At 43.9% G+C, this 15,623-nt stretch overlaps 1 protein-coding gene across 2 annotated transcripts; it reads left to right on the forward strand.

Annotated features, from left to right (window-relative positions):
• Positions 1 to 797: 797 nt before the first annotated feature.
• LPAR4 (lysophosphatidic acid receptor 4) lies at positions 798 to 14,887 on the forward strand. 2 transcript variants are annotated; one of them, XM_054215413.1, is made up of 2 exons: positions 798 to 1,163; positions 13,207 to 14,887. In XM_054215413.1, the coding sequence occupies exon 2, from the start codon at positions 13,360 to 13,362 to the stop codon at positions 14,404 to 14,406; it is 1,047 nt and encodes a 348-aa protein (XP_054071388.1). In that variant the 5' UTR covers positions 798 to 1,163; positions 13,207 to 13,359; the 3' UTR covers positions 14,407 to 14,887. The 2 variants fall into 2 exon arrangements, with proteins under 2 accessions (XP_054071388.1, XP_054071389.1); XM_054215414.1 differs by lacking the exon at positions 798 to 1,163 and adding an exon at positions 1,329 to 2,221.
• The last annotated feature ends 736 nt before the right edge of the window (positions 14,888 to 15,623 follow it).

Raw genomic sequence — 15,623 nt, forward strand, 5'->3', positions numbered from 1 at the left:
CCAACGGCATCAAAGTTGGCACAGTTACCACATTCTGGCTAAAGAGTGTAAGCAGCACAGGAGTTTTGTTTTGTTTTAAGATTTATGCTGTATTTAATCTTCAAGCAGTAATCAGTCTCCTCTCTAATGGGTTTGCCCAGCGACTGGTAGTTTTGAAGGCTAAGACACAAGATGTTAAATCTGTGAAGGGTTTTAGCTGCTCATTCTAATCTGTATCAGTACATCCAGCTTCAAACCATCCAAACCACACTTCTTTCCCAAAAAAGGGCGATTTCAAATGCAGACATGTTGTTTAATCGGTCCCCACTGAGAGCACTCACACTCGCATAAGAATGGGCCCCAGGGTGTGAAAAGCAGTTGCATTATAGCCCAGAGATCAGGATTTCCATGCAGCCAGCCTGAAAATGCCCACAAGCCATGAAGGGCCAAAGCCGATTTCTGTGTGCAAGTTTACTGGTGGTAAGGTACTAAGGTACATCTTGAGCCTTCTGCCAGCCCCCCATACTCACTCCCACATTTGTACACGAGTAATGATAGTGGCCAGTGTCTTTGGCCATCCCTTCACAATTTACCTAGACTGACCGTCATCTTCACCAGCTAAAAAAAGGGAAAAATGGACCTTTGACCATTAGGGGCAGGAAACAGCTGCACCCTCACCATTTTCAATCCAAACCCACCCGTGTGTTTTTATATATTTTATTAAACCGTGAGCCCTCAGAGGACGAGGTTGTGCAGACTGGTGTTAGGCTGTTACATGAGATATTCAGGAAGTTATTTGCATCGACTGGATAAAAGCCTGTGGCAGCTGGGCGTGCTGCAGAAGCGAGTCAGAGACCGCTGCATCAGCCACCAGCCCAAGGAATAACATTAGTTCCAGCTTCACAATGAGTTGTTTACTGGCCTTGGCTGCCTGTGGGAACAGCCAAAAAGAGCGGAGGAAAAGGAGAGACAAACACAATGCGAGCAAGACACGTTAGGTGGGAGGCTGGGCTTTAAAGGCAGACCCAGGATTTCAAACCTATGGAACTGGAGAGGGCTGAAAAAAGAAATAAAAGGGCACCGGCTGCTCTACGGCATAAACAGGCTGAGGCTAATAAGCTGTCTGCTGCATTACTCCTGCTGCCAGAAGATCCTCTTCCCTAGCTGATGGGCTGATATAAAAGGTAAGAGATAAAAATAAAAAGCTTTTAGCTAGTGGCTCTGCCGGAAGGGAGATTCACTGCAAGGCGGCGGCAGCAGCTCTCGGGGGAGCTACACAGGCAAAAGCAGCCGTACTTCCCTGGAGTATTTTTAATTACATCCCTAAACATTTGAAAGCCTACAGGTTTTCCAGCAGGAACCCAGGGCTTCCAGAGCAAACTGCTGGGGGACAAGAGTCCAGACTGTTCTAGTCAGCTCCTTCGAGAAGATTAAAAAAAACCCCAAACAAACCCCAACCTAAAAAAAACCAATCCCTTTCTAAATCCGTTTAGAAAGATACTTTATTTTTACGGCCAGCTTTGCTTTGGAGCTTCCCAGTCTGACCCAATGCTTTCCCGCTTCCCAGCTCCCCCCTCTCCTCCTCACTTTTTTTAATTGGCAGGAAAAACAATTACAGCCGTGCAAAGCAAAATCCGAGATTTAAAGAGCTTTTCCCCTGCTCGTTACCATCCTCGGCGAGGAGGCGCGGGCAGGCTCTCGCGGGCTGCGTCCGCCGGCCAATCGCTCAGGAAATCCGCGTTGCCCATTGTCGGGCCGTCCTTAAGCTGCTAATTCTGAGCGGGGAGCTGCGGGGGCCGAGGCAGCGCCGGGGAAGGGAATACAGCCCCGCGAGAGGGACCCAGCGGAGACCCGGGCGCGGGGCGGGCTCAGGCGCTAAGAACACATCCCTACCCAATGGAAAGCGTTTCCTATCGAGACCCCCAAGAGTTCCCCCTGCCCACAGACCCTGCCCAGACGGTGGGCCCATTCTTGTGTCCCGTTTCCCAAGACATGATGGCTGCAGCGTTCAGCAGTTCTGTTTCCTCTCCGAACAAAGGAAAGCAGACAACTGCCAGGCGCGTTAGGTTTTAAAGATGAATGGGTAAACTTTTAAAAAGTCGAGGGCGCAGATCTTCCGCGTGGGACTAACCGGGCTTGCGTTCCACGCACACAAAAAGGATAAATGTGGGCTGTCAGGGAGGAATCGGGCTGAAATCTGCCGAGCCGAGGGCATGATCTCAGCCCCGGCCGCTCTGCCGTGGTAAGTTTCTATTTTCCTCCCTTTCTAACTCAGCAGAAAAGCATCCAGATTTAATGTCAGCTCTGAAAAAAATAAAAGGATTGTAGGGTTTCCTGAAATCTGAAGGCTCGGATAAATCTGTGGGATAAAACTGGCCGGGGATGGGCTCGAGTTGTACGTTTCAATGGAGATCAGCAATGTTTTTTCTGTGCAGGCAGATCTCATTCCTCTTACTTGCGCTATGCTATGGTTGGGATGGGAGAGGCAAATGTTTCTGTTTAAAGAGAGAAAGATGATCTCCAAGTTTTTGGAAAGTAATTACTATATGAGCAACTCCTCCAAACTGTTGCAGTGGAAATCGTTATAATTCACACCGCAATTCTTATTGTGTCACTGCAGATGACAAGTTAAGGACTTTTCTATCCCTGTTGTTAGTTTCAGATTTGTGAAAAATAGCCCTTGGTTAGGGCTTTTTTTTTTTTTTTGTACTTGAAGTCCGTATCATAAAGACACTTTAATATAAGCTTAAGAAAGGGTTGTATATAAATGTGGCATAAACTTAGACTTTCAGCTTACAATGATACATGCTTTCAGCTTCATGTAATGTGAGATCTGGTTCCTACAAACTGTATTAATAATTAGGAAATAAGTTATATTGCAAACCTTAAAAATTTTATTTATCACTTCGGCTTTCATTTATGGCTAAAATCTACTCCTTCTAAACTCGGTGTCAAAATTCCATGAGAAAAATTCAAACACAGCTCCGAGCAGATAGAAAAACTGGTGTCAGCAGTGAAATGAATGATGAACAACATACTTAATCCAAAGATGCAGCTGTTTGGAAGAAATAGGATTTAACACAATATAAGTCCACTGCAGAAGAATTTGCAAGAGAAGTTTTGGTTTTTTAATGCCACTCCTTAATCTTTGTTTCAGAGAAGACAATTGTGTATTTTTAAATTGCTCCCCCATATGAACAGAACAGTAAAACCCAGAGGATGGGAAGTGCAAAGTTCACAGGTCGGTGATATTTCCCCCTTGTAGCACTTTTCCATCTTCTTTCCCTTACTAGCATTCTGAAAGCTAAAATAAAACAGGAAGGAAACTAACCTTGGTACTTCAGGGGGTTCAAAGCCTCTGAATTTTAAAAGAAAGTCCAGAAAAACATGGGAAGGAGGAAGGGAGGGGGAGACTGAGCATACATTTCATTTTAATCCTTTGAGACTAAAAATGAGGCTCCTCCTTAACTGGGGTTAGGTCAATTGATAAAGATCAGTGTCTTTCAAATTCTGAGGTTAGAAGCTCAGCTCGTACTCAGACAGACAAACACAACTAATGCCCGAACGTAACTACCCATTCACTTTCATTCAGAGTATAGTAATGAGACACAAAAAAAACGCGTAAACCTGCGCCTCCCAGATGTCTGAGAAGCAGCAATGGAACCAGTCACTGTGCCTGAGCGCTTCGGCTTGTTCCAGGGAGAGGATGCGCTCCCAGCTGTAAGATGGTTGCCCTCCTCCAGCCTGTGGAGACCTTATGGCTGGAGCACAAGGGCAGGGATTAAGGCAGTTTTACGCGAACCTTGGGTCAGATCCTGGGAAAAGGGTGCTCTGTAGGAGAGTATGTTACTTCTGCAACAGAGGGTGAGAGAAGATTGCTCCCTGGGGAGACCAGTACATGGCAAAACAATTGGGGACTCCGTTGCCATGGTACTGCCTTGGCGCTAAAAGCATGTCCGCTTGCAGCCGTACGTGTTTATACCAATGTTTGTGATGCATCTGCGCAGGCTGCAGCTAACTCTGGCTAAGGCATGTTTGAGTATCAGGGCTCTATGTACCAATAGCTGAGTGTTGCTGGCCAGGTGTATGCAGATGACGTGGTGGTCCCAGCCTGATGGCTCGCACAGTGCTCCAGGACCACAAGTGAGACACCAGCGAGCCATCCCATCCGCAGGCTGGGGTGGATAAGGAGGGCCCTGGAGCACACATCCAGCCTTAATAGGTCTTTCCAGGTCAAGCGTGCGTGCAGAGACTCACTCTGCTCCTTCACACATTGCTCCTCCTCCGTAAATAAGGATCCGATTTAGTCTCAGGGAAGGGGAGCCACCACGTTTCACAAAAGGCAAATTCTCTCCTTGAAAAGAGGAGCTCTTTATTCATGAGAACAGACAGTGGCTCTGCAAGACTTCCTTCTAATGCACCGTCTTCTCAGTTCAGTCCCATAAGAGGGGGTAAAGATCCACACCGCTTTGGAGCCAAACTAGCCTTAGCTGACCCTAGCTTCAAGGAAAGTTTTCTGAATTATTTGTAATGGTTTGGGTTTGTTTTGTAGAAAAAGGAAAGTCTCTTTATCCTGGCAAGTGAAATTGAGGGACATTCATCACGCCCTAAGCCCCAAGACAAAGGTGCACGCTAGCAACAGAGCGGATAGTTTTCTCTGCACATAACACGATCTCATATTTTGAGTACCTATTATGGCTCTAAGTAGGCATCCACAACAAAAGCTCTTACTTTCATCTAATAATATTCCCATTTTAATTTCTTGAACCTGCAGATAACCCACTGTCTTCCACCCCAGCATGCATTTGCTTTTACACGGTAAATGGAAAATACCATATTTAGCAGTAAAAGCAGCATCCTTATACAATGCCAAAATATCATTCCCCTTTTCTCATGTCATTATTAGAGATCTGATTTCTAAGAAACTTCACTACAGAAACATCACTCGCTGGCTGAGATTTGATATTTTTGCCTGGCAAAGTAATTTCTTATTTAACACATCAGTGCAAGTCTACCCTCTATAGTTCTTAGGGAAAAATGGCGTGGCTGTGTGCTGTGCTTCCTCAGGCTTTCATTATATACCACGGAATATTTTTGAAGACCTTAATGTTTTTCCCCAGAAGGGAGGCGAGGGAGATGACATGAAAACCCCACTCATGCCTCCAAATTTCTTGCTGAGAAGCACGCACTAAGGAGAACAGGGAGCCCAGCAGCTCCGGGAGGGGACCACACATCTCCAGCGCTCAGAGGCCAGACCGCTGGAGCAAATGAAACTAAAGCTGATGATACCCACTCAGTCCATACTGCGGTCAGAAGAGAGTTCTCAAACCTTCCCCTTCTCCGCCCAGAATAAAGCGATTTGAGAGAACAAAGCCCTGTTTTATCAACTCCCTCCAGTAAATAAATGCAGGGCACAGATCCTTCAAGGTCCTGAGCACCGGAGCAGAGGATGGGTTGCCTTCTGCCCCGCTGAAGGACTGTGCTCAACACCCGTAAGGAAACCAGCCGCACCTCCTTTATGCTGCGGTGCTGGCGACTGGATGGAAGCTTGTTGGTGCTGATGTATGCAAGGAAAAAAACCCCAAAACCAACAACTATAAGTTTTGGATAAACAGAGGTGAAAATTCAGCTCTCCTGCTTCAGCAAAGGGACTGCAGAGGAACCAGCCTGGAGCCACGGCCCTGGGCGAGAGCAGTCAAAGGTGGCTCGGGTGAAAGGAGGGCTTCATGTGGCTGCAGGCGCCTCGCGAGGAGCCGAGTAAAGGCAACAAGGAGCCAAAAAAGCCAAGCAATCACCAAGGAACCACTGGAAATTGTGTCAGAGAAAGCAAAGAAAGGAAGCTTTTTGGGCAGGACGCTAACTGGAAAGTGTTTTGGAACTGTAAGCAAATAAACCGAGTCCTGTTGTTGGATTCCCCAGTGGTTCAGGGAAACAGGACTCTCTTATTTTTTATTTTTTTCCTTAGCCACGCTTTGTAAATAAACAGGGCTACATCAAAGACACAGCTACCTCCATCACCAGCTTCTACTCCTGAGTGAAACCAACCTGTAAATCTTCAAGTATTGGGTCAAACACTGTAACTCTGCTTTTCATCAGTTCATCAGTTTTTTCCTTGCATCTAAATCTTCTCTTATCGGGATCTGTACTGAACCTAGCAATGCTATTATAAAGCCACCTCCTCTTAGTGAGAGACCCGAGGGTCAAAAAAAGCAGCATTCCTACAGTCCTCCATCATCAGATTGAGGTTCCTTTGCAAGCAAAGTGTCCCTCTTACAAGAGTAAAATAATACAAACTTTGCTGGGAAGTTTGGGGCGAATTCCATCATTTCTGGACTTTGGACCAGACCTTCTGAGAGCAGCAGTGGATGGGGAAGGCCAAAGCGCGTTAAGGGTTAAAGGGGTGATGTAAATGGAGAGAGACATTCTCAGTGAAAACAAAAAGAGAGTCATGCCCTGAGGATCAGTGTCTGAATGTGGGGTAAGTCAGTTCACTATTCTCTTCAGAAGGAAACATTTTAATTAGCTCAATACAAAACAGATACAGCACAGAGAAGTCACCACGAGCAGGAAATGCTTTGTAAATCTCAAAGGACAGTTAGGAGACAACGGCAGTGCTGACCAATTAAAAAAAAAAAAAAAGGTAAAGAAAAAAGGAGAGCTCCTTTAGGATTAGGTCCGATAGGCTCAGGTTTCCACTTCCCAGCTCCATCTTGGAGAAGAATTAAACTGGGGTCCTTCTACAATACGTTCACTAACTTCCAGGCAACGGAAAGTAGCTGTTGAACTTGGACGGTCTGTGAGGTTCCTGGAGAGCCAAAGCCACCCCAGGCAGGGGGTAAGGAGTGGCCGGCGCTCTCCCACCTCGTCCCTGCAGGTCCCCAGGATCACTCTTGGTGGCTGAGCAAAGGGAAATGCCCCACTGGCTCCCATGTTTTGTTTTTCTTCTATCAAAGAGGATTTGAAAAGCAGACAGTGAAACCTGAAATGATCACGAGTAAATCAGGATTTCACCTTCTCGCCAGGTGCAGGAGGCGTTATTGCACCCACAGCAAATACTGGGGAATGAAGGTAGGGATGGTATTGAAGACCCTTGCACAATAAGTGTCAAAGCCATGAATAAGAGCCTTCCTGCCTTGTCTTTTATGCTAATCATCGGAAAACGTCCCCCTTTTGCCCAGCATACCGCTAGGCTTTCACTCTGATAAAATGCAGGGAAGAATGGCTCTTTGAAGCTACAGAAACCTTTGCTGGACTTCAAAGTCACACTTCTGTCTACTTCTTTCCTACTGTTCTCAAATACATCACTTAGGATTAGTAAATGAAAGAGATTAAAGCATTTCTACTTTCTGTCGCTTCATATCGTCAATAGTGCTTTGTTTACAGGCAGCTGCTTCGTTTCCCACTGTCTAATCCCACCCTTTCTCCTGCTCCTGTGGCTCCAGGGAAGAAATGTAGGTGAAGGTTACTGTGAAACTACAGGAAGCTTTAGGGAGGATGGAGAGCTCACAGCAATTTGGCAAGATGGTCGCTTTAAAAGCCAACCCCAAGCTTGGTGTTCCAAGCCATTCCCCATCCCCAGCCATTTCCCTGCAGCAGCAGCCGGGTCCAGCAATGCCCGCTGTCACAGGTACAGCTTTCCATGAACCCTCCCTGCTGGCACCGGGAAAACGGAGCCAGCATCACTGTGCAACACAGTTACTGCCCCGTCAGCCTCAAAAAAGGGAAAAAACAGCAACCAGATTCCCCCAGACTGGAGGTTTGTTCTTACAACGGCTTTCAGTTAATGCTCTAAGTTCTTTGCAACCAAAAATAACTAATGAAGTATTTATTGAAAAGAGAAAGTCAGTGGAGATCCCGTTGCAAGCACTGAGGTACTTCAGGAGCGGCAAAGCAGCGGGGAGCTCAGTGGTGAGACGGTTTTGTTGCCTTTCCACTGCTGCTTTGCTTTCTTTGAATTCACATTTTGTGGTTTTCAAGTGAACATTCGCAAGTCTTTAGAAATGACAGTTTGGTGGCGTTATGATTGCTCGTTAGCATTACCATAGAATTATCAGAAATATTTACTTTTTCAGGTAGAAAAAGCTTCTTGTTTGTTTATTAAGCCTATAGTCAAACAGTTGCAGTGTATCTCACCTTACCTATAATACTCATGCAGGTCTGGCAGAACCCAAGTCCTATAGACTTATGCAGAATTATCAGCTATGCAAAAATCTTCCAAAACACCAAACAACTCCCCCTCCACCCACAACCCAACAAAACCTTTTTTGATCCTTCTGCATAATTAAAGCGGAATGAAGGAGGGAAATAAACCCCAAGAAACTGAAGAAATGATAGTTTGTGGTTGTAAAGCCATAAGCCTGGGCTCAGTGGTGGGAGTGAGTTACACATCATACAATCACTGTACCAACTGGGTGAGTAACAGGGAAGTGAAAACTCCCTAATGAATGTAGTTCTTGTCAAGAGAAGGCATAAAGCACATGCTGTGCCCAAGGAAAATACTTATTTATTTCCAAGGTCAGGGTCTGAGACCATGTCAAAACACAACAAGTGCTGCCATAACTTAAGGACATTTCTGTACAAACCACAGAGAACCCCCCCAAACCTAGTATTCCCACCTTTGGATCCATCAGTTTCTGGCTTCTGTACCCATAAAACCGTTGTGTCTCAAGATTTAGAGATAACCTGAGTACACGCAGTGATAATCTAGGAAGAGATCCTTCAGATTCGAAAGGTTTTCACATTTGGTCTGTACCAGACCTCACAAGAAATAGCTTTACGATGTTTAGTTAATTAAATGAACACACACACAGGATGTCCTACGTATTCAGACTGATAAAGTGACGTTTGTCTTGTATCTCGTATGAGAAAAAGAAAACATGAAGATGCAAAAACGTCTGTCCCAAACTTCACACTGTTTATTTTGACCTCAGTTTGAGAGACTTGTGGAGAATGAGACATGAATGAAGCAGAAAGAATGGGCTTCACGGCATTACAGAATCTGATTTTAAAGTGTGCTTTTTGCCTGCAGTAATTTTCTGTTCTAACAAATGGTGGGTCTGAATTAAGCTGCAAACTGGCTGTTTTCAAGATTTCTTGGGGTGCCAGGAGGAGGAAATAAAAGAATTGTAAACAGGATACTCATGCACCATAGGAAGTAATATGTAGAAATTTTCCTTTATTTTCAGTACACGTAGGACACGGATATCTCTGCAACAAAGGGCAAATTGGGGCAAACTGTCAGCCATTCTGCTGAACCCCACTTCACAACTCTGAGAATAACAGAGTTATGTGACAGCTGCTGTAGGTTTGCTTGTACCATCCCTGCTGCGAGAGAGAATATACTCAATATTACCACATTAAACAGACTGTATATCCTGTTATGGTACCACTTCTGACAACAGCTAGATACATTCCTCCCCTCGTGTACTGCCCCCCATTTCAGATACAGGATTTAAAGTTTTGGCCTGCCTGAAAAACAGAACGGTAAAGTGGTTTTCTTTATATTTACTTAACTCAGCATTTAGAATGTACTGATAGGGTTTTTTCGCTAGCAAGGTAGTAACAGTGGTGAACACGAAGAGCATCCTGCTGCTGTAATCCTTAGTGAAAAGGAAGGAAAGTGAATTTTACATTCAGAATAAATCTGTAGACTCATGCTGCAGAATTTAAAGCACATGGCTGAGTTTCAAAGCAACTTGTCAGCTTGTTTAAACACCTCAGTGTTAGATAGGTAAACAACACAGGCCTTTATTTTAAAGACCGTTCGTTAGCTAGACAATTGCTGGCAGGCAATTCCCTTAGACTTATACACCAGAAAAACTGGTATTTGACCTTGTGGCTGTCTGATGCAGAGCAGGGAGAAAGGAATCAAGTGATTGAGCATCTTTTCTCCCGTGTAACGAGTATCTGGGTGAGGCTGCTGGCAACGACCGCTTATGTCAGTAGTAAAGGTAAGCATTTCAAAGCCGCCTTTCAAACCTGCTTCGTCAGGCTGCGTTTTGAGGAATAGCCAAAATCCTGGACTGTGTGCACAGATTGAAAAGTGGGGTTTCCATCAACCTTCCAGGCACACGGCTACGTAAGGATTCAAAGGACACCCAATCCCCTTCAAACCTCCCCGGTTAGGACCCAGGCAGGACCAGGAGAGTGTGGCACACCTGGTTTTTACACAATGCAGAAGAAAAGGACCTACTTATGGAGGTTACATTTCAGTATAAACAAAAATTGGTCCCGATGGAGATAACATGCAGTCTCTTTCTTTACTGAAAGGGAGTTACAAGCCAAGAATTCAATGCGTGAGGCTGAGGGTTAAGCTAAGAGGCACAGCTATTCCTGTTGGAGCTCATGTGCACTTTTGAATCCAACTAAGTTCTTGCTTAAAGGCATTTCAACTTGTAGGCGAGACCTTCGTTTATTTAGATTACCACGTATCCAAAGAAAGGGCACATTTGAGATTTCACTACTATCCTTTTCATAAGTTTAAATGTTTGGTATCTTTTTTAGGTCGTTTCACACTAAAGTTCATTTTGCCATGAATTTAGTAGGTAAAACAGAGACGAGTGCAAAAGCACAAAGGGATGCAAGGAACACTTTGCTCCCCTACACAGCCCGTCCCCTCCTTTGCCGTCTGTCCCCAAAGCCCTGTGCAGTTTGCATAACGAAGTGTCTGCTTACATGTGCTCTAGAGAAAGCCCCAGGGTGGGCTCCGTCTCCTTTGTCATTGCCACACAACCAACAGCAATCAGATAAGGGCATATCTAGTTCTGGGTTGAACTTTTTGCTAATACAGGATATCATCACAAATGCGTAACTCAAAATGCAACTAAAACCAGGGAAAAATTTACTAAATTGGGTGAAGAGCGTGTACCAAGGCTGCATATGAAAATCACAGGGAATTACCACAGTTCAAGGAATCACGGGGAGTTCCGGTAGTTCAAGGCACGCACAGCAAACGCAGCCGGAACAGCAAAACCCGCGCAAAGCACCACTTCACTGCCCCAGTCCTGACACTGCCCCAGCCTGCAGAGAGCACGAACCCTCCCCGACAAGAGAGACCTAATCGTTCCAAGTCATCTTTTTGGATGTCAAAAGATGCGAGTCATTTGAAAGTCATCTTTCTGAAAAGCGAGATCTGGGGATCCTCCCTTCCTGCTGTTTTGCTTTACATCTAACTAATCTGTGAGGAGCAGAGGCGAGGTGCTGCCGGCTCCCTGGGTCACAGCGCTGGTTTTTGTAAAGCCTGTAGCTCTCCAGGCACTCCCTGCTGAGGGCAGAACTTGCACTTTCCATCTGGCAAAGCCACGGCTGCTACATCTTTTTCAGCACTTGACATTTTACCAGCTGACTCACTGACAGCCTGTGTGCAAGAACAATTGTCAGCACAAGCTTTTCCAGTAGGAAAACATATGGAAAACATTTGATTTTCAAAAATCAGTTCGCATCCCAAATTGTCTTGAATCCATGCTTTCTTCCCTAGTTTATTTGTTTATATGTTGCCATTTCAACCTTTAACACAAGCTTGCTCGGTTACATGTTTGCTGTTGAAACTACATTGTCAGAGGATCACTTTCTGGAAAGGATCCTGGTCTCCACAAGGGTTTAACCTCTTTAAATTACCCCACAGTTGTAGCTACTATGATGTTTTTTAGATTACAAGAAGATTACAAACTTCGTTTCTTTTTTGGTTTGCCGTATTTTACAAGGCAAAGGTCCTTCTCTTTATTATCCATCTTTGCTCCACATTTCCAAGATACACCGACTGCCGTGCCCACATTCCAATTCACAAACCCTTCTCACTCCAATGAGGGAGACTTTCCAACTGCTTATTCTCACAGACCTTAAAAATAGTACTTAGATTATAGAATCATAGAATTGTTAAGGTTGGAAGGGACCTTAAAGATCATCCAGTTCCAACCCCCCTGCCCTGGGCAGGGACACCTCCCACTAGATCAAGTTGCCCAGAGCCCCGTCCAGCCTGGCATTGAACACCTCCAGGGATGGGGCTTCCACCCCCTCTCTGGGCAACCTGTTCCAGTGTCTCACCACCCTCATGGTGAAGAACTTCTTCCTCACGTCCAGTCTGAACCGACCCACCTCTAGTTTTAATCCATTCCCTCTAGTCCTACCATTACCTGACATCCTAAAAGGTCCCTCCCCAGTTTTCTTGTAGCCCCCTTAAGATACTGGTAGGCCACTATAAGGTCTCCTCGGAGCCTTCTTTTCTCCAGACTGAACAATCCCAACTCTCTCAGTCTGTCTAATTGCTAATGAGCAATTAGAGAACATCAAGACAGTTCAGAAAGAGCAACAAACAGCATGCTCGCTTCAACTCTACACTGCTCTAAAGCCTGATGAATTGGGCCAAAATCTTATGAGAACGTAGTTATGAGATATTCCATATTTCAGGTTCTGAACCTTGATAAAAGAGCAGAAATGAAATGAAGCTGTCAGTACAGCTTAAAGGAGTCCTTTTTGCAAAGTATTTTTGCAATATTTGTAAGAAAAGTCCTTTTGAAAGTTAATACTATTTTTGCAGAATTTTTTCAGGATAAAAAAATGCAAGATTTTCCAAAAGTGGCAAACATAACTTTAGAAAGTGTTTTAAAAAACATTTCTGAAATACAACATTTCCGTTTTTCACTTTGAAAAGCGTGTGCGAAGATGCTCCTATTTTCAAGTAGAAAAAAGGCAAAGTAGTACTTTGTTAATATAAAGTTTGAGCGTTTTAATACTTTTGCATCAAAAAAGGTTGAAAACCCATAGAACTTTCATTTCTGCACAGTTAAAAGCAAACACTAAAACTTTCGATTTCTTTCTCCTCTCATCACAAGTTTAGGGGAACCTTTCAGACCCTTTGATTCTGTACCCGGGCAATATCGTGGGTCCATGATTTTATTTCTTCCTAAACACACTGGGCCAATTCCATCTCAAATTTTAAAGAAAAACTTTTCCAAGAGGAAAGTTGGAATTAGTGATCACTCACCTTCCAATAAGAGGACTAGGGAGCAATAGGGGATAGAAAGCAAAGGCTGAGTACAGTAACTGCTGTGTTCAACTTTGAAAAATCCTGATAATGGAGGAATTTATAAAGATTACCCTGAAATCTAATTGCTGGTCTTGTTTGCACGTTCATTCATTTGGAAAGGAAAGAGTATGTGTTCTCTTGCACAGCCACTTTAGGTGATAGGAGGTTCCAAGACTGATGGTGTCTATTTCTCTCTCCTTTAGGATGAAAGGATTCATGATGGAGATGTGGTAGCAAGGTGTCAAGCAACTTTCCTGGAATGTGTTTCTTCAGGAAGAAAAGAGAGCACTGCCTTATTTTATGGATGTCACTGAAGTAGACTTTGAAATTCTTTGGAAGCACATCCCAAACTTGGCATGGGAAACCACAGCAACAATCATACCTGTTTGACAGATGATTCCTTTAAGTACAACTTGTATGGAGCCGTGTACAGCGTGGTCTTCATCCTTGGTTTGATTACTAACTGTGCCTCCCTTTTTGTTTTCTGCTTTCGGATGAAAATGCGAAGTGAAACAGCCATTTTCATGACAAACCTGGCTGTTTCAGATTTACTGTTTGTGTTCACTTTGCCTTTTAAAATTTTTTATAATTTCAATCGGCATTGGCCTTTTGGAGATAGCCTGTGCAAGATTTCTGGTACAGCATTTCTCACTAACATCTACGGGAGCATGCTGTTCCTCACCTGCATTAGCGTTGACCGTTTCCTTGCCATCGTCTATCCATTCCGATCTCGCACCATTAGGACCAGGAGAAATTCTGCCATAGTCTGTGCTGGCGTTTGGACACTGGTCCTCAGCGGTGGAATTTCAGCTTCATTGTTCTCCACAACCAACATTTCCAACACCAGCACAACCTGTTTTGAAGGTTTTTCCAAACGTATCTGGAAAACCTATCTGTCTAAGATCACTATATTTATTGAAGTGGTAGGATTCATAATTCCTTTGCTGCTCAACCTTACATGCTCTTCTTTAGTTCTCAGGACTCTCCGGAAACCTGCCACCTTGTCTCAAATCGGGACAAACAAAGAGAAAGTATTGAAAATGATCATTGTGCACGTGGCCATTTTTGTCGTGTGCTTTGTACCTTACAATTCCATACTCTTCTTGTATGCTCTTGTGCGGTCCCAAGCGATAGCAAATTGCTCCTTGGAGAGGTTTGCAAGGACAATGTACCCAATCACATTGTGCATTGCAACAATGAACTGCTGCTTTGACCCGTTCATCTATTACTTTACATCAGAATCCTTCCAGAAGTCTTTCAACATAAAAACCCAGATAAAAATGGATTCTCTTTTCAAGACTGAGACACCTCTAACAAAGACCGCACTACCAGCACCACAGGATGAAATAAGTGACCAGGCTATTACGAATGGAGGAGACCCAACATCTGAATCGCATTTCTAGCGAGATGTTTACACATGGAGTTATCCCCCATTAACATTTGATTAACACCATGTGTGAAACAGTTGTTTCAGAATATGTGGGTTGACACATGGTGTTAATGAAGAAAACTTGCTGGAGGATAACTACACAGGTAAACAAAATCCGCATACTGGGATGGTCCCATCCAATGCAACAGGCGAACATGAAATACAAAAATCCAGATGGATATCCCTTTGGAGATTATGAATGGGTGACAACATATGTGCTGATTAAGGAGGGAACAGTACAGCTTCTTTAATCAGAAGATGCCAACATTTGGCATTTTTTCTTCCCCAGCAGTTGACATGGGACCAGTTGGGAAATAGAAAGTCTAATTTTCTTAGAGATATCTGCCAATATTTCATGCCTTCTGGAGATGCATCATCATATGTTAACTCAATAACTTCACATAATATGTATGTTTGCTTAAAAAGGCATAATAAAAGCTTTTGGCTTTTCCTTATTTCACTGCAAGAGCACACCTCCTGGTTTCACTAGATACAGGCGTGTTGAATTTATTGTATGGAGAGGTTGGAAGGGTAAATAATTGTTTTGAAAGTAGGCAAAACAGTTGCTTGGTGATAGAAGAGAAAATAAGAGAAAAGAATAACTGATAATGCAGTTTTTAAATAAGAAGTTTCATTTTTGTCGGACTAAGCTGCCTTTTAATTTATTTCAAATGCCACCTCTAGGAAGAAGTAAAGAGCACATTACTGCTCTGTTGCACCTGGGCTTTTATGCCCCAGAGATTATGTGTGACTATTTCTGGGAAGGGCTAGACTATAAAGGCAGTTGAAAGAAGGTGCCTGAAAGCCCAGAGTCCTTGTGCGGCCAAATCTCTTACATGGAAATTGCGTGCAGCAGAAGGGCTGAAGAACCACAGAGTGCCGACCTTACTAAAGAGCTTGTTCGGATACAGACAGCTGGTGTCAGAGTATCCAATTAACAGAAGATCTTCTAAGTGATTGCTTGCTGGTTTTTGCTATACAGTCAACTAATTAAACTAGAGGGTCTCAAAGTAACTCCAAAAGAATAGTAAGTAAAACCAGTTAGCCACGCTTTTTTCTTAGTCAGTTACAGCTGTGTTTTCTTGGTTTTTCAATTAATTTATTACATATTCTGCATCCCCTTTTATAGATATAGATGATATAAATATGTGGAAAGTTAATTATCTGTACGTCATTGCATTTTACTCCAGC

Source organism: Rissa tridactyla, chromosome 9 (genome assembly GCF_028500815.1).
Source record: "Rissa tridactyla isolate bRisTri1 chromosome 9, bRisTri1.patW.cur.20221130, whole genome shotgun sequence".
Lineage (NCBI taxonomy): Eukaryota > Metazoa > Chordata > Aves > Charadriiformes > Laridae > Rissa > Rissa tridactyla.

What these genes read in the sequence shown, in the direction of transcription:
- LPAR4 (XM_054215413.1), top strand. Translation starts at nt 13,360, where the DNA reads ATGGGAAACCACAGCAACAATCATACCTGTTTGACAGATGATTCCTTT.